The sequence below is a fragment of the Rattus norvegicus genome, chromosome 18 (genome assembly GCF_036323735.1).
Source record: "Rattus norvegicus strain BN/NHsdMcwi chromosome 18, GRCr8, whole genome shotgun sequence".
Taxonomy (NCBI): domain Eukaryota; kingdom Metazoa; phylum Chordata; class Mammalia; order Rodentia; family Muridae; genus Rattus; species Rattus norvegicus.
In genome coordinates, this window is record NC_086036.1 from 61,775,087 (window position 1) to 61,801,890 (window position 26,804).

The following is a 26,804-nucleotide window of genomic DNA, read 5'->3' on the forward strand; positions in this document are numbered from 1 at the left end:
CAGGATGATTTTTTTTCTAGTTCCACTCATTTACCTGTAAATTTCATGACTTCTTTTTGACTGAAAAATATTGCATCATATAAATTTACCACATTTTCTTCGTCTACTCATCTGTTGAGGGGCCTTTAGGTTGTTTGCAGTTTCTGGCTATGATAAACAGAGTAGCAGGAACACGACTGAGCTGTGGTAGGAGAAAGCATCCACTGGGTCTATGCCCAAGAGTGGGACAGATGGGTCTTGAGGTAGATCTATTCCAGCTTCCTGAGGAACTGCCACAGTGATTTCCATAGTGGATGTACAAGTTTGTTCTCCTAAGGCGATGGATGAGTCTTCCCCTTAATCCAAACCCTTACCAAAATGAACTGTCATTTGTTTTATTGATTTCAGCCATTCTGACCAGTATAAGATGAAATCTCAAAGTAGTTTCAATTTGCATTTTCCCAATAACTAAAGATGTTGAATTTTTCCTTAAGTGTTTCTCAGGCGTTTGAGTTTCCTCATTTGGGAATTCTGGTTAGATGTATACTCCATTTTTAGCCTAGTTATCTGACTTCTTTATATCCATTTTTCTTTGGATATTAGCCATATATTGTATATGTAGTTGAAAAAAATCTTTTCCCATTTTGCAGCCTGCCACTTTGTCCAAATGATGTCCTTTGTCATGCCAAGGTTTTCAGTTTTATGAAGTTCCATTTATTAATTGTTCATCTAAGTGCCTGTTCTTATGGTGTTGTGTTCAGAAAGTATTTTCCTGTGCCAATGAGTTCAAGGGTACCCCACACCTCTCTTCTATCAAGTCTGGTATATCTGATTTGATGTTGAGGTTTCTGATCCATTTAGAGTTGAGTTTTTTTTAAACAAGGTAAGTATAGACCTATTTAGATTCTATGTGCGGCCAGCAGCACCATTTGTTGAAGATGGTGTCTTTTACACAGTATATATCTATCTTTGGCATATATATATATGTATATATATATACATATATATATGGATGAAACCATTGTCTTTTTACTGTGGATATGACTATTAATATTGAGAGTTATGAATGAGCAGTTTGTTGATTCCTGTTGTTTTGTTGTTGTTGTTGTGGTGGTGGTGGTGGTGTGTCTGTATTTCTTCTTTTGATTTACTTGTTTTGAATCACTTCTTGTATTTTCTTGGGTATGGCTAACCTCTTTAGGGTAAAGTTCACCTTCTAGTACTTTCTGTGGGGCCGAATTTGTAACTATTGGTTAAATCTGATTTTATCATGGAATGTCTTCTTTTCTAGATCTACTATGATAGAAAATTTTGCTGGGTATAGTAGACTGTGCTGGCATATGTAGCCTCTAATATTTGTGGAACACCTATCCACATCTGGCTTTTAGAGTCTCCATTGAGCAGTCAGATGTTGTTCTAATTGGTCTGCCTTAGTATGTTATTTGGTCTTTTTTTCCCCCTTACAGTCTTTAATATTCTTCCTTTCTTCTGTACATTTAATGTTTTATAATATACTGTTGAGAATTTCTTTTCTGGTTTTAGTCTATTTGGTGTTCTATATGCTTTTTGTACTTTGACAGGCAATGCCTTTTTTTACTTTAGGGGAATTTTCTTCTATCTTTTTGTTGAAAATATGTTCTGCGCCTTAACCTAGGTTTCTTTTCCTATTATTGTAGACTTGGTCTTTTCATAGTATTTTCTGAAAGTTTTATGCCTGTATTTTTTTTTTTTAGACTTTTAGTTTTCTTTGACTGAGGTATGTACTTCCTTCTATTGTGTCTTCAATGTCTTCTGTCTTGTTTTGTTGGTGAAGCTTGCCTCTGAGGTTCCTGCTCCAGTTCTTAGATTTCTTCATTTCCAGTTTCCCATTTTAGTTTTCATTGACTATTTTCAGATCTAGAACCATTTTCTTCATTTCCATTCACCACTTGTATTTTCACAGGTTTTTTTTTTAATGAGGCTTCATTTATTTCCTGTTAGAACCTCTATCATATTTGTAATAGTTATTTTAAGATCTTTGTTTTATGCCCCAAATATGTTGCAATTATCTGAGCCTCTTCTTACTGTGCTCTAGTTTAGAGTTACTGCTCCACTGTGTTTCTACGCCTGCGTCTAGGAATCTATGTTTGGGTTGAGTGTGATTCTAGGTGCAGATATCTGTGGTCATGTTTTTGTGGGGTGGGTGTTTTGTTCCTTAGTTCCTGTTGCTTTCTTTGGTTCTTAGGGGATTGTGGTGGCTCTCTCTATGTTGCCTGTAGGGAGTGCTTCTGGTAGTCTGGGTAAAATGTGCTTTTAGGTATCAGGAGCTGATGTTTGGGTACGGGGATGGGCTAGGAGTGGCGGTGATCTGGAGGAGGGAGGAAAGTAAGGTGTTCTACCAGATTCTGCTTAGTCCCCTAGGAAGAGGGGCAAAAGGGGGAAGAGGCTACAACAGGTAGTCCGCTACAGAACTGGGTGAGACTAGGGGATTGGTATGGCAGACAGGAGGGAGCATGAAGATCTGAAGCTTGCTTACCTGTTCTGCTGGCCTACTTACTTCTGTGGCCGGCCTAGGGAGAGGTGAAGATCTGCAGGTAGCCCACCTGCTTTCCTGGCTGAGTAGTCTCAGGGTTCCAGGGAATACTTGCTGATGTTGGAGGCTGGGATGAAGTAATGGGGGGAAGTGAGGTTGGAAAGATTGTGTGAGCCATTGGAGATGGGATGGGGAGCAGCAGGTGGTCTGCTATAGAGCTGGGGTGACAGTGGGAGATTGGACCTGGAGAAAAGGGGGAGGTGAAAAATCTGTAGTCTACCTGCTGCCCAGGATACCACATGTGAGTTGTTTTGCTATTGTTTGTTTTGTTTTTAAATTAGGCCTAATCTTGTTAATAGTTCACCTTTAGAAATCCTGGTTAGTTATGACTTAATTCAGCTTGAAAAAATTTGGTATTTGACCTAAGGTCTTTACTAGACTAACAATAATCCGGTTAATGGGGCAGAATTTTAGAACGATATCACATCCAAAAAGCATAAATCCATTTGGGCCTTCGCACTAGAGCCTGAGCCTGTAATTGAGGCTCACTTGTGGTATGGTCTCTTCTTTGAGGAGAGCATGACAATCAGGATGTGCTAGCTCAATGTTTGTCTTCTCCCTCCACCTCCTCAGTGCTAGAATTAGAATAAACTCCCACCATCGGTGACTAATGAGGTTTTTGGACTAGTAGTCAGGTTGCTACTAATTAAAATGCCAGCTTTTGATTATGTTTATGTGTTTTGTGTACAGCTGGGGGACTGAACCAAGTGTCCCGCACATGCTGGACAAGGGTTCACTGTGCTCTACACTCCTAGCCTTCAGCATGTGGTAATTAAAGGGTGAAGACAGCAAATACTTTTCATCACTGGCAAAGGGAAACATTTATCCATTGCTACTTCTACTCTCCTCTGACCTCAGAGCTCCACAGACGGCAGGCCACATGGGGGAGGTGTGATGGTCGATTTTAGCTGAACTTGACAGTATCTAGAATAACTTGGTGAGGGTTGTTAACTCTGACCTTTGAGTATTCTGTAGGAGACTGTTCTTACTGTGCTCATGGAGGTGAGGAAGGCCCATCCTTTGCGGGCAGCACCATTTCCCGACTTTCCAGAGTTGGGCAGGTGTGAGCAGGGGTAAGCAATCATATTCTTCTTCTTTTTGCTTTTGATGGGATGTGACTAGCTGCTTTAGTTCTTGCCTTGGTTCCCCCAATATGATGGGCTCTAGCTGGGAATTACAAGCTGAATGAATAGTTTCTTCTCTTAAAGCTGTTTTGTGAGCCACTGGAAACAGCACAGTACAGGTCACAGGTAAATAAAATATGACAAAGCAGGGCATATGTAGAAAATGGCTACTGTGGCCCCAACATCAAATCAATGGCAGAAAAAGCCAATTTACTAAAATATTTCTTTTATTTGAATAAAGTCATTGACATTTTTTTGAATTCCAGCTAGCATCAAGTAACAATCAGAAAAGGAAAACAAAAACAAACAAAACCTTGACAAAATGTTATATAATTAAAATTGACAGTGGATAGAAAACCCTTTTAAACTTTAACATCATAAGAGAAATATATTAAAATGGGCAACATATAGATTTAAAAAGTTCTAAGAGCTGATCCCACCCTCAATCTTACAAAGTTCCCGATGACTAATTTGTTCATTGCCTTCCGCCAACCAGCATGTGGGCGCTGCAAAGAGTCAAGAGTCGGTAACCACAGTGATACGTTCTTTACTCGGAAGAGCAGCGGGTGAGCGACCCTTATTCAAGTCTTTCCCATGTTCCTCATGTTATCAACATGTGCAGTCGTCTGAGATGACCAGTGGTGACTATCAGGAAGGCAACGGCTTCGGCAGGCAAGCTTCAGAGTTACGCTTTGCCATGAGCCAAAGATGATTCAACAGGTCAAAGTCATCACTGAAGAGCTGAGAGGCCAGCCAACAGCCTGGACTTAGTTTGCAGTTGCTAGTGAATGGAGAGTTAGTGAACACTGAGATGTGCAGAAGCACAAGCACAGACGCCGGTCTCAATGTGCGTGGCTCAGCTCTGCGCCCACAAATAAACACCCATCAAACATGTTTTCCCTACTCCCCATTCTAGTGGTTCTCAACTGTCGTGTGCTATGTCTGTGGTGTCTGTGGAACAGACACTCGAAAGCCACACCTGAGTTGTGATGTGGATGAACTGGAATGGGGCCTTGGAATCTGTATTCTTAATAAGCATCCCATGAACTGAATGGTTGGTCCATGGGCAATACTCTGAAAAACACTCATGTGCCTTCAATACATGATAAAACACTGGTTACTGTCTGTGACTTCACGGTGAAGTTTTAAAGGAAAAAAGCATTTAAATAATTCTACCACAAATGGCATTAAACAGGCCTATCGGCAGTTCCATAATTGAGATTTCTTTTAAAAGTGGCATTGTAAATAAAGACTTAAAAGTTTTTTAAAAAAAAATTCTGTTTTAATCCAAGGCACCTGTAAAATCCTTGCTGGTGTGAGAAGTTGATTATTCCAATCACACAGGACACTACAGAAATGGAGGATTCTGGCAGTGATAATTGTCCACAGAGCAGGGTTTTGCTCAGAAGTGAGCTATTTAGATTTAATGATTTTGAAAAACAAACAAAGACAGATATACGATCTGAACTATCTTGCTGAGTGACTCTCTAAGCAGCCGGAAGTAAAGGGACCTGCTCCTGCTGCAGTGGCTGGCTGCAGTCACGTTAGGAACGACCAGTGTGCTTCTCCGTGGACTCGAGCCTGAAAACGTACACTGCCCAGATTTGGGATTCCTTTAGCATCCAGGCACACGTGACTATGGACTTGGTAACATTGGCTTTGGTAGCCTTTATCTCAAGAAGATTTCCCAAGACTCCTAGTCTACATCGGACACTTGTCTGGAGTTCTGAGATGACACTCTATTAGAACATGACTGTCAAAAGCCAGCTCCAGAGAAGGTAAGGAGCACTTGGTGCCACAGGGAGTTCTGTGCAGTCACTGTGAGTGCACTGTGACACTTCTAGGATAACACACAAAGAGACTGCACACGCGGTGCGGGTTAGGTAGTGCCACAACGTAGACCGTTCTTCATAAAGTCTTATATAGATCTCAGGTTGTCAGACCAATCTCCAAATGACATCTGAGAGGAAACTTACAAAGGCTTACAACAATTTAGTAGCATATATACTAAACAGTGTTGTTCTGGATCCCAAAGCAAACGAGACCATTACTTTAATAAGAGGTAAATTGTCTTGAAGCCAGCGAAAGTCTAGCCCAGCTGTGAAAAGAGAAGTGAAATCTGCACTTTAAAATGTCACAGATGGTTTCTCAAATACCTATGACTAACTATGTGCTGACAGCAAATCTTTCCAGCCCAATGATTGATTCACTGATGGACGTTTCACAACATCCTTATTTCTAGCGTTTAAAGGACAAACAGTTAAGTATTTACTTTACAAATTTGCTTTCAAATAGCTCAAAGCTGCTTCCACTACAGCCTCCTCTATTTAAGAGTCTGCAAGTCAGAAACCTTGGGTTATGTAGATTAAATGTAAATCAGAATGTACTGGTAAGTTCTGTAAATTAAAATAGCCACGGAACACGCAGTTGGAGCTAAACTATATGTTCAACAAAATGGGAGAAATAAGTTTCACAAATTAAAAGTATAAAGATCATTTCTGTCACGTCATTGACACTACTGTAACATTTTCAGGACAGCGTCATCACGAATGAATACACTGCCAGAAAAATACCCGTTAAAAATCGTCATCATAGGGATGTTGTCAACGAAGTGATAGAGGCAGAAAGTAGTTAGTAGTTTTCCACCAAAATTTCCTTTAAAAGTGAAATACACACTGAACACAGGGGGGAAAGCATCAGAGCCTTTAAATGCTCTAATTCCTGGCATCTAGGTTAAAGCTCTCAGACAAGTGACTGATCCCGGAAGAAGCTATGTTGGGGCCAAAGGATGGTTAAACCCACTCTAGTATTAGGGAATTCTCACTTCTAAAAGTGACTTTGGTTACATGAATAGGATGCTCTTGTTTAGACCTCATATTATAGGGAAAAGGACAAGTTTATTTACGTAAATAAAGAACCCTGCACTAACAGCGACACAGAGGGTATCACCACAGCCAGTGGCTGCCCAGTGTCTTTAGGTCTTGACCTGCCATTACTCTGTTCAGTGGCTGCACTCTGCCTACCACAGACTCACTGAAATTTAAAGACATGTAGTACTATGAACAAAATGTGGTTATCTTTAACATTTATTTTTACTGAAAAATGAATGTTTTCAAGTTATTTTATACAAAATTTAATAACTTAGACTATGAAGCAATTTAAATACTAAATTCCCCCAGAAAGACAACATTTGCACATACATACATGACGTACACATAGGAAAATGAAGGTCAGAAGAATTTTTTGGCAGCTGCTTCTTGCTGAGTCCTAAAAAAGAAAAAGAAACAAAACCCAAAAAACTGACAGATGCTCTATACACTTAACTTGGGAAAGAAATGGGGCTGTTAAAACGAGCAACACGCCTGAAGTAGAGAATGCTAGTGTGCGGTAAACACACTCTAAGCATGCACACCCAGTAGACCAGTTGGCCTTGTGGTGAACTGTCTACGTCAGTGAAAGCTACATTAAGGTTCTATTTAACTCCACAAAGCACACAATCTACAACCACGTTGGGGCAAGTGCTGTCAAGAGACTCACCTGTACATGATGTAGCCAATGAACAACACCGTCTGCACCACTATAAATATCACAAAGTGGACTGTGGACAGACACGACGGGAATGCTGGTAGATCTGGGCATTTTGGTTTTTCATTAGATGACTGTAAGGCAAAGAACCTGTATTATAATTAGTCAATAATAGTCTGGAAAGACATAAATGTCAACTTTAGAGAACTCACAGTCCGTTAAATAAACAAGCATTCTTTTACTCATTCCCCTAAATATTTTCTACCTACTTAACTTCTACTATCTTTTAAAAATGCTCTTTCTTTCAAAGAGCAGCTGACATGAGGCAGTTCCCCCTTGTCACTGTCAAGTCATCAACATGGTGCCACTGCCTCCCAACCTCACTCCAAATGATTTCAGTGCACTTCAAGGTTTTAGGGACCAGGGTTCCCACAGACTCCCACCCCAGATGCTTCCAGTTCATAATTTCTGTACTGGTGTAATAATGAACAGCGCAGACCTCATGTCCAGTAATGTGTCCAGCTCATACAGTAAATGGTCTGGCTCTCACCAACGAACCACTTAAACAGACTTGTGTTTCCTGCACACGCTTTGCAATCTCACGACACTAAACCTGACTGACTTCGGAAAACTGTCTACTTCTGAGCTCTCTAAGACAGAATATTTTAAGGACCTAATTAAATATCAGGGACAGAGATGACTTGAGATAGTTGTTCCCAATCTAGTTGCATCTATGAGGCAGAGTTTGCGGACATATCCACCCACAGTACCAAGCTGGCCACTGCAACAAGGAAGGAAAATATCTTCAAACAGAATTAAAATATCATGATTTGGATGAAAAACCAGGGCCAATTAAAAAAAACTATTACGCAAAATTTGTAAAAATGATTCAAGGCATGCACACAGTTCAGAAAGACAAGATTGGAAGTTGGACAAGATAAGGTGTTGTCCCTTACTAATGACCTTGAGAAATTCATCTCAATGCCATTTACTGCTGATATAAACATGACATATTTCGAGGAGTTGATCTGTTTCTGAGCTTGACTAGGACCACCCAGATTCACAAGAATATAGGAGATCAAGTCAGCTAAAATCCCAGCACTAATGGAGGAGGGGCTAATGAAATCCTATCTTGGCTGAATGCCTACTGGGAAAGGGAGAGTCATTTCTCCTCGGGGATGTTGTCCCTGATGGGCTGTCAAGGCTCTGGTGGGTGGCCCTCATGTACATACAGGCAGCATTAGGTGGACTCTCTGGATTCAAAGAGTATCAGAAATGAGGAGGGCATAAGGTAGGAGCGGCAGGAAGGGAGGGAGCAGGGAATGGGTCTGATCAAAACACCTTCCATTGAGATCTCCTCCTGTGGAGAGGAGGCCTTGCCTTCTTTCCTCAGACCATGCCTTTGTCTCACAGTCCAACCTATCTCTCCCTGGAAGCCCACTGACCATGCTCACCAGGGAATGAGAAGGCAATCCCCACTCTCCTTCCTGCCCTCCATTCCCAGCACTGTAACAGATCACTTGCTAACTCTTCCCGCTCTTTCTCCAGAGATCCTCAGCTTTCCTCCCGCCTGCCCATTCTCTTAGCCCCCAGCTCTCCTAGCCCATCCTCATTCCTATATGTCAACTCAAAACACCTAGGAACAAGTCTACCAGGACATCCAGTAGCCACACCTGCCATGGACACAGAGCATGCCTTACCAGGCAATGCACAGCCACTGTACACTCCTAAGAGCCAGAGCGGGCAACAGAAGCCAAGGACCAGAAAACTCACCCAACAAAGACAACACCCAGAATCACAATCATCCCAAGCCCAGACACCAGCATAAAAACAGTAACAGCAGGACAGTACGTCTCCTCTAGAGCCTGGCCACACTACTACAGTAGGCCCTGAGACATTCAGTATAGCTAAAGCACACAACGGTGAAGAATTCAAAATGGCTGTTTGGAATTTGTGTACAGTTCTTAAAGAGTATATCCACTAGTGAAGTCTGTGAGAACCCAAACGGGAATGAAACGACATGATTGACAACAGGATCACCACAAAGACGCATGAAAGGCCTTTTACAAAATCAACACCCCTTCATGGCAAAAGTCCGCAAGTGTCTAGAGATACAAGAGATATAGCTAAGCATACTAAAGGCAGTTTCTAGCAAGCCCCTGGCCAATGTCAACTTAAATCGAGAGAAACTCAAACAATTTCCACTAAAATGAGGCACAAGATAAGGCTGTCACTCAGTTATTTTAAAAAATGAAATCACGGGGTTGGGGATTTAGCTCAGTGGTAGAGCACTTGCCTAGGAAGCGCAAGGCCCTGGGTTCAGTCCCCAGCTCCGAAACAACAACAACAACAACAACAACAACAACAACAACAACAACAACAAATCACAAAATTCATAGGTAAATGGATAGAGATAGAAAAAAAAAATCATCCTGAGTGAGAGGGCCCAGACCCAAAAGACAAAAATGGAGAGCATCCAGTTCTTCGTGCATGCTGCCTGCCAAGTCCCCGAGAAGAGGCTATGGTCCATGCGACCACAGAGGTTATAGAGTAAGGGAGGAGGGAGGGGAGGGGCTGGACCACATTAGGAAGAGGAAATAGACAGTTATGGAAGGGTAAGAGGCGGGACTGGAACAGTAGGAGCAGATGGAGAGGGGGAAGGAAGAGTTGAGAGAGGAAAAGGGAGAGATGACTAAAACTAAAGGGCACACGAGGAGCTGCATGGAAACCCAACACAGTAGACGCTTCCTAAAATATTCACCAACACAAAGGCGATCTGAGTGGGGTCACCAAATAACTGGGGAGGTGGAGCCCCAACTGGACCAAAGGAAACATCTTGGAGGAGCTATGGGAGGGGAAACCATCATCAGTGTACATTGCACTGAAAAAAAAAAAATCTATTTTCAATTAAAAAAACCAAACCCTGCCTTATATTCACAAGTAAATTGCTAAACAAGTTTAGAAAGCATGGATTATGGAGGATATCAAAGTGAGAATACAAGTATCTTCATCTTCTGGCAGTGTGAGTAATGAGTGCAGACAGACGTCTGCCTCCTCCCCAGCAGACCCAGAGCCAAGGTGTTCAGAAGGACGAGGTCGTTAGGAGTGAGCATGAGCATCGCTTCAGACCATGACACAGGGGACCGAGTTACCATGCTGCGCTGCGCGAGGCTGTCGATATCTCTCTTCACGATGTGCAGGTGCTCCTTGATGTCCATGAAGTGCTGGGTTGTCTCGTAGACGCCGGCCGAGCCCGGGTGCTGGACGCCACTAACCAGCCGCAAGGTCTCACTCATGGAGTTCCTAGAGCACAAAACCCCTTGGAGGTCACAGGCTTTTGTTTTTGGTTTCCAGTTATACATTTCAAATGGTTACACTTTTCTGAGTTCAACACTTCAGACCATTAAACAAAAGTTTTAATTGCCGACCCACATGACAGAGTAGTTGACAGGGATTTGGTGTGAGACGCCGCCCAACCTGCCACATCACATCCCTAACCTACCACAGCCCAGGGAAAGACCAAACTGAAAACCTGTAGTGTGGTTTTCAATACATACTCATCTTTCAAATCACGATAAAATAAAAACTTGCAATCCAAGCTCTGTGTGCTGGGAGGCTGCTGGGAGGGGCAGAGGGAGCCCGAGTCCTGCACTCTGCTCACGCGCCATCTTTATGACTGCTTCTCTTTGTTGTAACACACCATGACCAGGAACAGCGCTTTCTGAGTTCTCTGACAAAGCAGAGAATCTGCTGGTCTCAGGGACTCCTGACACGAATGAACTCTGCCTCATGTCTCTGGGCTCCATCAGATGGCCCTCAGGGACATGCCCAGGACAGAGACAGGAAGCCAACCACCGAAGCAGCACTGACACTACTGTCTGAAGGAATGTGTGAGTCTCCTAACTACGCGACATCTTTACACACTGACTTTAGGACATGTGCTCTGTGTAAGACATGAGTCCACAGTTAAGACAGAGCAGCCGCCGAGCCCTGTGGATGTACAGCATGGCAATAAGAAACTCCAACCACGGAGGAAACAGACAGGGATGAGCGCACCTGACAATGACAAGGGTGCTTTAGTTAGAGGCACTTTCAACGCTTATGAATGGCAAGTCACGTGTGACTACCACTGGCAACAGGAAATGCCCTCAAATCTAGTGATCCCCAAGGTAGATCAAGCACTAAGAGTCTCCACCTTCGTTCTGACTATCCCCTGCTGTTCTTTCCTCTCTCCTGACCCTTTCCACTCCCTGAAAATACCCTTCAACCGTAAGCCTGTCTGTGTAGTGCCCTTTGTAGACACTCCTTGCCTCCTATCTGTGGACTAGAGTCAAGGCCAAGTCAAATGACACAACCTCCTCAACTTCAGCAGACTTTCCTGCCATGCTTTCTTGTCAAAACCACCCCTATCAGCAGACCTTCCCAATCGTACTGGCATGGTTAGTGGGCTAGTGTGGCTCCGAGAGGGGTTCCCATCCTGACTTTCTAACAATGTTCAACAACAGTGCTCTATTCAGATGAATCCATGAAGTTTTCACTCTTACTCCCTCCGTGTGAATTTTAATGTAAAAAGCAGGAACTATGAAAGAAGAGAAAACTGTCAGAGTTATGTCATGCTGGGTTACTATTATGTGTGGTTAATTTTATGTGTTAATGTGTGTGTATAAATATGTTAAGTATAAAAGTTCCATCTGACTTGAGTGAGCAGTGCAAACTTAACACTAGCCACAAAATACCTGGGGTTTTCTCAGTCAGAGACCAATTGCAATTTATCTTAATGGCATACAAAGACCTAGAAAGGAAGAGGACTGCGCTCAGCAGGCCCAGTGCCCAGTGTCTGGGAGGACCTGAAATGGCAGAATTGCCTTTGGTATAAGGAGCAGATGACATGAGAGGAGGCTAGATGGAAACTTTGGCAGAAACATCCGTTAAGGGACAACGGAAGGAAAAGCAACAAGAATGGGAACAGAGACCAAAGAGCGAGCGTGGTGTGTGCTCAAGTCTGGACAGCAAGGGTTGCAAGCTGACCGTGTGGGGAGAGGTATGAAATGCTACAGCAGAGGGCTGAACTGTATGCTGCTAAAAGTCTACCAGGATTTCCAGAGAATACGGAACAGCCCATAAAGACAGCTGTCATTCCCAGGAACGGCAGGTATTTCCTCGTATATTTTTCTAAAGTTTAATCTTGGGCTCAATTTTTTATTAACTTGCTGTATAAGTAACATGTACTTGCCACTGCTGAATGGGAAGTTGGTAGGGTTGCTACGTATTTGAGGGAAGTGCCTTTGTACATAAAGGAGCCCAAAGCCTGAATTTCCCAACCACCACGTGAACTTCAGCTGGTCCCAGCACTACCGGAAAGTGAGGAGGCAAAGAGCATGCCCAGAACATGGTCCTCCCAAAAGAAAGACCGTGTAGGACATTCCCTCACAGAAAAGAATCACACGACCTAGTAAAAGTGGAGCTGCTGCCTATGCCTGCTTTCAATGAGACAGAAAGGGCTCAGGAACCAAGGGGGAGGCTAGGAAGAGCACCAGCCCCAGCAGATCCCTGGCTTTAATGCCCTAACACTAAACAGATGGGGAGCTGGGAAAAGAATAAGGTGGCAGGTCTAAAAGAGGGCTAATATGTGTCTGTGATTGTGCACGAGGCGTGCGTGCATGTGCATGCGTGTGTGTATGTATGTATGCACGCACGTTACAGCTCCCCAGGGATGGAGGGCTCACCCAGGTCATTTGTTTAGTTGATCATACAGTATGCATGTTAATTTGCTGGTTTTCACAATTCTATTGTGGTTATATAAAAAAAAAGTCAACATTAAAAGATGGGTGAAAGACATAATAGCTTCTGAAGTTTAAATTCATATGAAAGTAAGGGGCTGGAGAGACGGCTCAGTGGATAAGAGCACTGGCTGCTTTTCCAGAGGTCCAGAGTTTCATTCCGAGTACCCACATGGCAGCTCACAACCACCTCTAACTGAAGTTCCTTGGGATCTACACCCTCTTCTGGCCTCTGACAGTACTGTATGCACATGATACATATTAGCCAAAACCACCCATATTCATAAATACATCTTTTAAAACATTGTATCAAAATAAAAAATACTATGTTATATATAACTCAGATGTCTTCTTTTAAAAAAAACAATCCAGTTATCTGATTTAAATAGGGCAAGTACTCACTTGGGAATTGTGAATTAACAACAGAAAGTTTCTTAAGTAACAAGGAGCAGAATATAAATCTCCAGTTGTCAGCTGAGCCCTTTCAGCTTCCCATTCTGTTTAGCCTGGTCCTGTACAGTTGTTGAGTCCTTAAAACACTCACTTGACATTCTCCTCTGTCAAGGGTTGTGCTGGGTAGGACTGCTAAAGCATTAGCTTATGAACACACATGGCTTGTTCTCTCTGCCGCCGACACTGGGACGTGTATATCAGCCACCCTCATTAGAAATGTACCATTCAACCATCCAAAGACTGGTACCTCCCTCCTAGCCCAACCCTCTGGTGGATCTGTCTTGGGGCCCTGAGCAAGCATGCCTGTTTTCCAGTCCTGCCACAGCAAACGTCTTTCTGCTCCCGGATTTCTCATGGAGTTGTGGTATGTCACTCCAGTCTTTCCACAATTCCCAGAGATGCACACACTTGGTTCCAATCACTATGGCAAACCTCTCGACTAAAGCATTTTTTTTTCTTTTTTTCAGCTTATGATGATCTTTTAAACATTTATGTTTGCAGTTTGTATATATTACCCGTTTATTCCTAACATGACCCTAGGACGTACAGTTTACCCTCCTGAAGGGTACCTAATACAGGAGAGCAGGCACCCGCGCTTCCCTGGGACAAGGGGACAGAACACATGACTGTTGGGTACTTACTTCATCTCATTCACTTGTCTCAAAATCTCCTGCTGGGTCCTCACAACAGTGTCCAGTTCCTGTTGGGAGACCTGGAGGGAGACAGGAGCAGGCAGTTGGCATCCACTGGACACATGGAGCACAGCACTGGTCTGACTCTCCTCTGGCTGTAACAACTGCCTGAGAGCTTACCTGCCCAGGCTGTCCTGGGGTCCCTGCTCCTCTCCTGGAAATCTCCTCTGTCAGAGAAGACACGTATCTCCTCTGTTCATCGAGAATCATATCCAGCTGCCGGTTAAGTTGCTTGATCTCCAGATGAATGCGATTCTGTCCTTCAAACACTTGTCTCAGCTCCCGATCCCCTATGCTCTCAAAGATGTCATCCGCTAAAAAGCAGTAACCACCAGTTAATTACAATTCTCTACACATCTGTGACTTTGAAATACAGGCCAAGTGGTGACAAATACCCAAACCAGAACATGACCAACACAGGGGTACCTGAACTTTTTCACTTAAAATATTTTCTTTATATATACTATACAATTTTACTAGGGAGAACTAATATGAAGTAACAGAAATCAAAACAGCAATAGGCTATGTGAAGAATATGCGTAAGGTGCCAGAGAACCTTCTGGAGTGGAAAAAAATATTCTGATGGGGTGATGCTACCCCACAGTTGCCACCCTTCAATTGCCAACAACCTTCTCTATACACCTTCCTCAAACAGCTGCAAGGTATGGGCACAAATTATACGATGTTTATCATAGCCAATCACTGAGAACTGCACTTCACAGTGTTCAAATGCTAGACATAGGCTTCCAGTATAGTGTCTATCATTCCAGCTGGTGGGGAACAAACTGGATATAAAACTAGCAGATACTAAGCAGTGACAATGTAACAACAGATAAGATCTCAAGTTCTTGGGCTTAAACTAGCATTTTAATTTTTCCCACCATTAAAGTCCATGATTCTGGGCTGGAGAGATGGCTCGGTGGTTAAGAGCACTGACTGCTCTTCCAGAGGTCCTGAGTTCAAATCTCAGCAACCACAAGGTGGCTCACAACCATCTGTAAAGGGATCTGATGCCCTGTTCTGGTGTGTCTGAAGACAGCTAGCAACAGTGTACTTATATAATAAATAAATCTTAAAAAAAAAAAAGAGAGAGAATATGTTAAAACTAAAAAGTCCACGATTCTCAGTAGTAAAGGGAAAAGTAGCAGGCACCACTTCACTCTAAGCTTACAATAATTTTGATAGTCCTAAACAGGATATCTATGTCACTGACCCAAAGGTCCAAGGACACGACGAGGGGACAGAAAGACTGTAAGAGCAGTAATGTAGGAAGGAGCACCATGAACTACTGCCATCCAGACACAGCTGTTGCAACCATGAAATACATAAGAACGGTACAACATTGGGCCTTTCAACATTTCATCCTGGACACAGAGACCCATGAGGCCTTGCTCATTCCTGAGATGCTTGACTCCATGCTGGGGAAAGTGTATCATTTTCTTCACTATCACCACGATAGTTGGAGAGAAGGGGGTCAAAGAGAAAGGAAGATTTCACAGGGTGATAGGACAATGTAATTCCAGTAATTCCAACACATCCATAAAACTATCAGAACTCTGTAATGAAAGCGAGTATGTATCACTGCAAGGAGAGTCTCAGATGCCTTTATGTAGGCAGCACTTAGCCGCGAGGGAGGGCAGCGCTGTTACCTTCATTTATTTAGAGAACACCGCAGGGATCCAGCAACGCTCACCAAACTCCAACACAGTGGTTTGTGTTCACCTACACCACTGCCATGATCTTAATTCACACCTCACGAGCCACCCTCTAGGACCCAGAAAGACCCAAACTGAGCTTTCCCATCCATTACTGAGTGTGCTGGTCTGAGAGTAGAGATGAGGCAGACAGTGCAGACCCCAGTGTCCTCCACACAACAACCCCAGCTACACCTTACCTGGCTGCCCCTGGAGGTCAGGGTGGCCCTTCTGGAATTCCTCCTTCTTCTTGTCTAATTCTTGCTGGAAGTGTTCAAACTCCTCTTGATACTTTTCCTTTTCTTTTTCTGAAATGTCTTTTTCTGGCGTAGGCTTTTTCAGAGAAAGAACAGGTCATAATAAGGGAATTAGTGAGACATCTTGGCACCTCTCCTTCTCACAATCACTCTCCGTCACTAGCTTCAAGATTGTCTTACTTAAATCAGACAGTTCACTCTTGGTTTTAATATTATCAAAAATCATAGTGACTACTTCCATTTAATGAGCTTTTACTCTAAGCATCTGTCTCAGGTAACACTAAGAGATGGCTCCTAAACAGACATCTGTTTTGCCAAGGAGAAAATAAGACCAAATGGCAGTGAACCAAAACAAGACCCAGACTGAGGTCAGTCTTCTTAGAGTCTACAGCTGTAGTAACACCACTGAAAACTGAAAATTAACTGGAAGAAAGTGTATACTCACTGGCTCTTTTCCGGGCTCGGTTAGTTGGAAAGTCAGGAAAGAGAGAACATCGTGGTCATCTACAAATTTAAAAACCATTTCAGGAAGTGCTGGGACCAGTTGTTTCACAGCTAAGAACTGACTTGACAGGCATGTATATTACTTATGAAAGACTGACATCAGAGCTACTCCAAACCTCTCCCCTAAGTCAGCACAGCAGAAGTGTTCAGCTGGAGATAACCATAAGCATCTAAAGGCTCTTCCTGTGCTCTCCCAGTCTCCTACATGGATGATGTCCTGCTCCAATCACTCAAAGCCCTGTCCACCTACTTCCAAAACCTTTCCTTTGCCTGTACCAGCTCTGGCTTTCATACTTGCTTTACTGAACTGGAGAACAATAATACTTCTATTTTCCCTAAACCATTTAAGTCAAATCAGTGTCAAGTTGTTCCAGCTAATGGCAGGAACTGAAGAATAGCTGTGCCAATCCTGGCTGGCCCTATCCCCCGTGCAGAGTGAATTACTTCAAGTGTGCAGCATCCTTCTATGTCTGCCTCTCTGGGGAGATCCGAGAGGCAGCGAGGTAAGCAGACTGAGTGACCTCAGGAGAGGCCAGGTGCTCAACAGTCAGGATCACAAATGCAGAGGTGACTGTGTGACCTTGAGGACAGCCTTCATCTGGACTTAGCAAACAGCTGAAAAAAATGGCTATCCATCTTCTTCCTCTTTGCTTGGGTTTACAGAGCGATTTGGAAGTATTTAAAACGGTCATGTGCCACATGAACACAAAGCAGTATTGGTGTGGAGGGACTCCTTTACTTACATAGGGGGAAAAATGTAATTATCTTCATTTAAGGTTTGTCCCCAGATAATACCTCCTTGGACTTCTGAATTCATTTCTATATGATACAACAACTTTCAAGTGTTCTAGAACATTTGGGAATTTACTTCTTATATGCTCAACTTTAAATATGCCCCTTCACTACAAACTGCACCTAAATGAATGGTGTAATTAGCATGCATCCACGCAGCTCCGACTGCCAAGATTGGTATAACGGACAGTGGGAAGGCTCCAAAGACTTTTAAGAGTAAACGGAATTGTGTCTACATTCCCTAAACATACTATTACCAGTATGACTCATTCACAAGCTTTCAATATGAAAAGATGGCAAGATTTACCTGCAAGACCTCCTGTTGCAGCAGATATCCCAAAATGCCCTTGCGTGGGGATAACCATATTTTCCACTTTGGCACAGAATTCATAATCATTTTTATCTGGTGTAAAGCCATTATTGATCATGACCTAGGAAGACATACTGAAGTCGTTACTCTTACAACAGACATTTAAAAGTATATTTTAGCATTCTGTGATTAGTAATATCCATTCTTGCCTCCTTCTACTGTTGTGATTTTCTCTGTGTATGGACATTGTGTGTGCGTGTGCGCGTGCATGTGCGTCTGGAGCCCTGAAGTCCACACCGGGTATCTTTCTCAATCACTTTCCATCTCATTTCCTGAGGCAGAGTCTCACATCTGATCCCAGAGCTCAGTGATTCTCTAGACCAGCCGCCATCTTGCCCTTTCTCTTGAGTGATGGGATTCCAGGTGGCCACATGTTCTCAGCTTTTTCATAGGTTCTGAGCTCTGGCTCTTAAGCCTGCATGGTGACTTCTTTATCTGCTGAGCCATCTCCATAAGGTATAATTTAAAATAAACTCCTTACTAGCCCTCATTACACAGTATGATAGTTCACTTATTTTATTTTTTTACTCCATTATATGTGTTAAAGTCTCAAAAGGAGACAATGTTGACAGTTTGACATCTTTCTACAATAAAGTAAGTTCTCCTCTTGCAAAGCCTTTGGAGCCAAGATCATTGTGAACTGATCACCCACCAGAAATATAATTAACTGCTCTTGACTACCCAAGGTTAGCGACTGGGACAACGTTGCTCATGTGTCGTCTACTGTGGCATCTATCACAAGTCAGCAGAAAATGGAGCTCTGCAGATACCTGGGTTCAAACCAGATAATATAATAAATAACTTGGGTCCAAGTTACTTAAAATTTCCCACATTCAATTTCTCCATGTGGCAAATGGAGCGATGTATCTCACGGAGCGGTCTGAAAAGCAGCAGCATGAGCTCCCGGGTCTAAGAGCCTAAATCTCCTCAGCCTCTGTCCCCATCACGTTACTGCAAGCCTTAACAAGTCACTTGTTAAACCGTAAAAGCCATCACTTCACTCCTGGCCAAGAAGGCCGACTCTCTTAAAGGTTACTCAGTGCTATGGTTCCTGGGACCTTTCCGCCCACTTGAGAAACGCCCCATCTCCCATAGTGAACTACAAGTGCTCGGCCTCAAGGCCCTGCGTGCTTTCTGCGCCTGGAGCACATACGCATTCCTATTCCTGCTGGAGCCACATCTCAGCCAGGAGCCCCTCCACCTTCCCCAGGGTCCAGGGTCCAGTTCCGAGCTGACAAGTCCCTCCTGCTGTGCCTGTCACACAGTATGGTGGTGCTGTGCTCCCTCTGTGGTCTACAAGCTTTCCACAACAATGGCCTTTGTCTTACTCGTGTCCGAATCCTGAAGACGTGGATGTGCACATAACAGTATCTTCAGCTGGGTGCTCAAGCTTCCTCTAACCAATCAGACTAACGGCAAAGATGCACACAGAAGATCGCATATACCAGATAATCTAAGAGCAGTGGTTCTCAACTTGTGGGTCATGGCCTCTTTGGGGGTCAAATGACCCTTTCATGGGGTCACATGTCCGATATCCGGCATATCAGGTATTCATAGTAAGATCCCTAACAGTAACGAAATTACCATTATGAAGTAGCAATGAAATAATTGTATGTATTGGGGCTACCACAACACGATGAGCTGTATTAAAGGGTCACAACATTAGGAAGGTTAAGAACCACTGTTAGGGCAATGCATACAAATGTGTGGAAACCCGCATTTAAGTACATTACCTCCTGTCAAGAATTAAAATAAGTGGTATTAGAACATTAATTATTTGATTACTGTCACTTACCGTCAGTGTTTTCTGGTAATAGGTAATCTTTGCCCGGACAGGATAGGGTTTATTACGGAAGTCCCTCTGACAACTCGCTAAGGCTTGAGTGGCACCATCACTGTGGATTCAAAAATACCAAGTTACAAGGAAGCTTACGACAGTCCATGTTGGTTAGAAGACAAAGGCTTTCCTGTCAGAACTCTGGGGAACATGGGGAAGGAAGGCCAAAATCCATGAGCTAAGGGAAGGAGAATACGCTATTACGTAAGGGACCAAGACAGAGTCCAAATCACTCAGGGTCTTTACGTTTTTTTTTTTTTTTTGTGCTGATAGAAGCAGACATGCTAAGCAAGTGCTCTACTCAGCTATGTTCCAACCCTTCGTGGAGTTTTTAAAGACACAAGTCTATAAACCCGTCCAAGCCAGCTGAAACTGAACCTAAAGAACCGGCCTAGGCGGGCTGGGGATTTAGCTCAGTGGTAGAGCGCTTACCTAGGAAGCGCAAGGCCCTGGGTTCGGTCCCCAGCTCCGAAAAAAAGAACTGGGAAAAAAAAAAAAAAAAAAAAAGAACCGGCCTAGGCATTGCTATTTTTTTTTTTTTTTTTTTGGTTCTTTTTTTCGGAGCTGGGGACCGAACCCAGGGCCTTGCGCTTCCTAGGTAAGCGCTCTACCACTGAGCTAAATCCCCAGCCCCTAGGCATTGCTATTTTAAACCACTCTCCCAGGTTTGTTAAAACCTGTCAGCAAGGCAGGAAAGAGCAAAGCGAGGCGTGGAGATGCAATGTGCTTACACTCACCACCTCGAGACTCTGTAACTCACTGTCTAAAAGTGGCACTGACATTGAAAAATGGTGGCTTGGCCTGGGGACTCACCAGCTTGGTGAAAGCTAGACTTATTTTTGGAAGCTCTCTTTCAGTTAACATGGGACGTGTGGCTCACAGAAAGAACTTCAAAACCTAGTGGCCATAAAACAGCGAGCACAGAGCGAGCACAGAGCGAGCACAGAGCGAGCACAGAGGAACAATCGGGCTTCGTTCGAGTGTTGAGCTTTGAAGCAATGTATTTCCCGAGGTTTCCAAAAAGAATTTGAAACAAGAAATAATATAGAAATCACACTCACTTTTGGTGGTCATAATTGATTTGTCCATTGTTGCCTACAACTACTATAGCAGGATTGTTTTTCTAGAAGAAAATACAGTTATTTTAGTACCTTTCGTTGAGAAATCCATCATTTCTCATTTGCTATGAGATCTCGCACTGCTAAGATTCTAGAGCTCTTAAATTTTTACAATAATATGGCCTAAGCTTTCAAGGAGTTATTAAAAGTTCTTTAAAATGCTAACAGTAAGTTCTGAAACATCAATAAACAACAAGCTAATTTTCAGCATGTATGTTTGTTTCTTAACTGTTTCTAAAACATCATCAGGAAAACTGGCCTGATCAAAAAGTAATTAACGGGTTGGGGATTTGGCTCAGTGGTAGAGCACTTGCCTAGCAAGGGCAAGGCCCTGGGTTCGGTTCCCAGCTCCGAAAAAAAGAATAGAGAAAAAAAAAAAAGAAGTAATTAACATAGGAGCAAATCCAAGTATGAGAGGTAGTTGCAGCCAAGCACGTGAGTGCTACCACAGCTTCCTAAATACCACTGGTTTTCCTGCCCACATCTAAAAACTCATGCTGACTTTTCATAAGTTACTAAGCATATGCAGGGTGTGAATCACTGACAGGTTCTCAAGAGCTAGGTCTCCACCGTAGCTGTAAATTAGTGTGCAAAAAGTCATGCCTACAAAGCTTCTAGTAATTTGTCTCTATTACTAAAACTAACTACCATGCTCAGACTATCAGCCAAGTTCTTTACTATTAAATTCAAGGTGTCAGGTAAGCCACCTTCCAACAGCCTAACTGCTAGAAATACATTAACATGGAAAATGGCTAACAGTTTTAACAGTAAGTATACCTTTCCGTCATTGTCAAAAGAATCAAAAAATATTCCAACACCATTCCACATATCAGCTGATCCAAACACAGGGCCGTCCAAGCCTTGGTTTTCTGTATACCAAATTGCCTGAGAAAACGTAAGAGGAACAACAGTTAGGAGGCAGTGACGCTTGGTGACTATGCTCACTCCAGTGACAGAAATGATCATACTAAGCCATCAGCTCCAATTCGACCTCTTCCGGTCACTCGGAATGTCACTTCCACTTCCCAGTTCTCGAAGGCTGCTTTTGTTTTGGTCCACACGGAACCTCTTTGGCTCTTTAAGGACGGTGCTATTCGGATCTGATCTGCACTTGGAATAGCATCTGTGGCAGGAATCAGAAAAGAAAAGCTTTAAGTTGTAAGTATGCAAAACTCAACAGATTACCTTTGAATGGCTACACACAGCTACAAAGATTAAATTCTACCTTCGTATTGTTAGAAATAACTTCATGCTGACAGCTATGACTTTGAAATTTTATTTTTGAAAAGAGAAATACATCTAGAAGCCTACACCCACACATTAAATGCCGAGGACAGAGATTAAAACTTAAAACTTTTGCTTTTATATCGTGGGTGTTCTTATGGCTTTTGTTTCCGTGTGTAAGTCTGTTTCTGGTGCAATTTTTTTCTGTGTTTTTAAAACCTCTTATTTGTTTGTTTTGCCTGTTTGTTTTCTAAAGAGAGAGAAAGCATAGAGTTGGATGGATGAGGAGGTGGGGAGGGTCTAGAAGGAGACAGGGAGGGGAAATGGTAATCTGAATATATTCTATAAATCTTCAATAAAAAAGGCAAACTTCATTTGATTTTCATAATCTCTTTTTAATAATATTACCTCAAAAATCTGTTCCATATTAAAAGTCAACAATGCATTTTACCAGTTACAAGCGTTAAAAGAGCCATTATGAGAAGAACCCATCACTGGGAATCATGTTCGGCTGTGACTTTGGTTCAATCATGTCCTAACTCCACGGGGTTCATCAAACGTTCGTGTGTGAAATCAAAGGGCCAGGCCTGACGACTTCTTTAAACACTCCAAAATCACATGCAAAAAAATCCTGCATATAAACATTTCCCCAGGAATAAGGCCAACTAAATTTTAATATAATGAGCAGTTCTTTAACTACAGTGGACTCTCAGAGAAAACAAGTGAAACTCAAAAGAGTAGCTGGCTCAAGTTCCAATTCAGCCACGTATGACTCTTGGACCTTAGGCAGGCCATTGAGTACAACTATTTATATAGGCACAGCACAGGGAGAACGCTGGGTCAGTTTCAAACTGTCACAGTGAAGCAAGGCACACATTGGGTTGTTTTTTTGGGGGGGGGGGGGGGGAGTTGGTTTTCCAGTCTATCTAAAAGTTACATTTATACTATACTACAAACTGATCACATAACATCATCATATCTGAAATAACAATGAGCAGGCTTTAATTTCAAAATACATTAAGGAATCAGCACATGGGTCAGCAGAAGAGCACTTGTCTTATCACTTGCAGGACCTGTGAATGACTCCCAAGACCTCAGAGACAAACACCAAAACCAATAATACCACTGGCTGAAACTGCTAAGAGCATCTGGCAGAGTGGACAAGCAGCACGGACAGACTTCTGAACAAACTTTCAGTCTGTTAAGAACACCTCAAGAATATTCTCTGCAAACTTGGATGAACTAGGACACAATAAAACAAGGTACACTTATAAATCCTTTGATCTTCCTACCATTGACTGATTATTGAGGTCCTAAAAGGCCTAAATTTGAACACTTTGAACATATTTTCTCAGAGTGTAACCATTCTGACATTTATGCTAGGAAAGGAAACACTTTATAGGTAGAAAGGAAAGCTGAGATATTTTAGTGTACTCACTCATTCAAACACTCAAAGGTTGTGGGGAAAGAACCATGGAAAAAGCCCTGGACACAGAACTGGAAGGTCCGAGTCCACTGTCCAAGAGCCTCTGTGTGGTCGCTTGTTCCTTCTATACAGCAGATATCACCTGGCTGCCTACCACAGCTCAGACAGGAGAGCGAAGGTGAGAGCTTTGACAGTTGTGGACAGCTATAGAATATTATCATTTTTTGCCCTTATGAACTTAAGGCTATGTGCTGACAGCACAAAAGGACACAAGATTTACAAGAGATCTCTGTGATCCTAATTAGGGCTGAATGTACTGGGCTGTGTTTTTAAACTAAATCCCAAGTGTCTTTGTTTTTCTGTTTCAAATGATGGGTTGCAAGAATAAATGAAAGGGAGAAAAATGAACAACAGTATTAACATAACAGTAAGATTAAAGATTACAGTAACCACAAAAGCAAGGGATCTGTACCAGTAAGTCTAACCAAATACTCACACTACGGTATATTGGACACAAACCCCTATGCCTATCTTCAGCCCAGACTGAAGTTAAATTCAGCCTAGCATGGCCTTGAACGTCTGATCTTCTCGCCTCACCTCCCAGTGAAATCAGCACTGGGATTACAAATGTGAACCACTACTCCTGTTGTTAGGAACTGGACACAGGGCTTGACGTATGCTGGGCAAGCCCCCTCCCAACAGAGCAGCAACTCTAGCCTTTTATTCTGACCTCTTTCACAGTAGTCTACATTTGTTACCTGTGGCTCCGTAAAAGAGAGTGAAGATATCAATAGCTGATTAACATTCTGGATTTGCTGATGTGTGAGTGGAAAAGAGAGAAGAGCAGACAGGCAATGGACAGGTGAAGAGCTGCCAACACACTCACCACCATTTCCAGAAGAAAAACAGAAAGAGGAGGTCTGAAACCCCGTGTTTGGTATCACATTCATCGTCTTTGTGTGTGCAGAGCAATGCTATCTTGGCAGCATTATAAGCCCACAAGGCTTATAATAAACCAACCGAGTAACGGCATAATTGCATTCTGCCTCAACTCTACATAATGACTCCGTCATTAAGTTCAATGAAATTTACACCTGATAATTGCACATTAATTTGAGGAAAGCGGTCCTTCCTGGAAGTGTGCTGCAAGCCTTTACTTTCTAGAAATGAAGCATTTTGCTTCAGTTCCAGGACAATGTCAGATGATACAGAAAAGTCTTCTATAAATGAACACTCAGTTACCCACAAAACCAGAAGGTATTTACTATTTGGTTGAACGGTTATATCTGACAGTCCCTGAAGAGCTGAACAACAAGTGCTACAGATAGTCTTGGGTTAGCAGTGTCACATCAGCACTAAAAAGTGCAGATACATTTTCTTCTAACCAGGGCAGGGCTCAGTCATGGTTCTGTCATCTGTGTCAGAATGAATAAAATTGGAAGCAGAAATGATCTCATTTTTTTCCCTAAGTCTTAAAAGAGAGGATATGAGTCTATTCTTAGCTCAAGTTTGTAAACAATCAATACTAACTATAGAAAGACACTAATAAAACGTTTACAGTGTAAAGATCAAAGTCTACACACGCTGCCACTGGGAGGCAATTCTTTGGTGTAATCCCAAAATTTAAAGAACGACATCCAAAGACTTAAAAATCACTAACATTCTATGCTATCTTGGAGCATTCTGGAAGTTAGGTACAAACCTGACCATTGCTAACTACCTAAAACAAGCAAGCAGAAGGAGGCTGTTGGAACTGGTCTCAAATTGCTATGGCCACGGAAAGTGTACCCTTGAGACGTGGCATTCGGGTGTAGGGTAACATGACACTCAGAAGCTGGTTTCAGTGCAAGGAACTGCAGAAAGTAACAAAACACCTCTGAATCACACAGAAAGTACTGATGAGATTAAAGAAGGGAAGACTGAAAGTGGGTGGATAAGCTGCGGGAGAAGGCTCGGGGACACGCGGGGAACCTGCCGGCTAGGGGGACCTGGAGTTGGGGCTGCCTGGGGGAGTCCTGCTCCAGTGCATGTGGCATGCAGGGCTGGAGCTGACCCTCGGCACTGCAGGGCCTTGGGGAGATAGACCGAGAAGACGGAAGGTAAGGAGGGAACCCGCCCCTCGCCCCAGCCCCGGCTTACTCCCCGCGTGGGCCCAAAAGGGCACGGTCCCATCGCTCTGCACCAGATGCGGCCCCTTAAAGCTGTATTTGTACTCGAAACGGCGGTGTGGCAACTCGGCCTGGGTGCCTGCGGCGCCGGGAGCCGCAGCATCTCCTCCCATGCCGTCGCTCCCGACGAATTGGCTGAAAGACAGCAGCAGGGCGCAGAAGAACGACTGCGCTCCAGCCTGGGGACCCCGCCGCCTGGACACCGCCATCTTGGATTCTGGGACGCAGAGGCCGGCGGGAGAGGGAGGGGCTCTGGAGCCGCGGATGGCCAACAGGGCGCTCACTGATTGGTGGAGCCCAGGAGACCGGCGGACCAGGGATGAGCCCCGCCCCTGGCCTCCTTTATCCTGGGGGCCACTAGAACTGTGAGCATCTGTGGGCGGGGCTACAGAAGGGGTTGGGCAAGACTGGGAGGCGGAGCTGGCCTAAGAGCTCACTGCTCTAGCAGCTTGGGGTCCGGGGCAGGGACTGTGAGGTGGGGGAGGGCGGGGAGGGAGCAGAGGCGGGGACAAGGGCGGGGACGGGGTCAAGGACAGAGACTCGACCCAGTAGAGGTGAGGTGTATCCAGTTCTGTAGTGCCTTTGGGGAAGGTGATTCCACTTTTTTCCTACTACCAAGTTTTTCAAGTCCCAGAGTAGCGGACTACCTTCTGTGACTTAGAAAACCTCGGAAGCCCTAAGACTTGTGGGGCCAGCCCATAATAAAGCAATGAATAGAGGCATCTAAGATTCAGTGGCTAGCTTTTGTTTTGTAAACTTTCCAGAAAAAATGTTCAGCCCGTAAGAGCATCTCAAAAGAGCCCCAGGACCTTTCAGGTGGTTGAATCAAGAGGTTTATGTCAAATCAACTTTACTTCTCAAAAAGGAATTTCGAAGGCTTTCCAAATACTTGAAACTAGGGCACAGTGCATTCAAATAAAATTCGGTAGTTTTGTTGCAAACTTATATGCTATGGGCAGAGTTGATGAATGAATTGCATGGTTTTTTTTTTATTTTCATTATTTTGTGTGTATGTGACATTGTGTGTGTGTGTGTGTGTGTGTGTGTGTGTGTGTGTGTGTATGTGTGTGTGTATACATCACGTACTACAGAACACAGAGGACAAAGGACAACTTTATGGGGTAGGGTCTCTCTTTCCATATTTATATGAATTCTGTTCTTGAGGTTAAACCCAGGTCCTCAAAATTTCATAACATCTGTATTGTTAGCATATTCATGGTCTTCCAGTTTTGTTTTATGATGGTTTTAAAAACTCTGAAAAACCGCAAAATGATCTGTTTCGTTTTACA

At 43.3% G+C, this 26,804-nt stretch overlaps 1 protein-coding gene across 3 annotated transcripts; it reads right to left on the reverse strand.

Moving 5' to 3' along the window:
- Positions 1 to 3,884: 3,884 nt before the first annotated feature.
- Positions 3,885 to 25,874, reverse strand: Lman1 (lectin, mannose-binding, 1). 3 transcript variants are annotated; one of them, XM_039096545.2, is made up of 14 exons: positions 25,487 to 25,874; positions 21,666 to 21,820; positions 21,475 to 21,582; positions 20,641 to 20,702; positions 19,538 to 19,637; positions 17,680 to 17,803; positions 16,522 to 16,580; positions 16,020 to 16,152; positions 14,246 to 14,439; positions 14,075 to 14,145; positions 10,353 to 10,503; positions 7,213 to 7,334; positions 6,880 to 6,942; positions 3,885 to 5,773 (listed from the first exon to the last, which is right to left on the reverse strand). In XM_039096545.2, exons 1-13 carry the CDS (start codon positions 25,722 to 25,724, stop codon positions 6,906 to 6,908), a joined length of 1,554 nt encoding a protein of 517 aa, XP_038952473.1. In that variant the 5' UTR covers positions 25,725 to 25,874; the 3' UTR covers positions 3,885 to 5,773; positions 6,880 to 6,905.
- Positions 25,875 to 26,804: the final 930 nt, after the last annotated feature.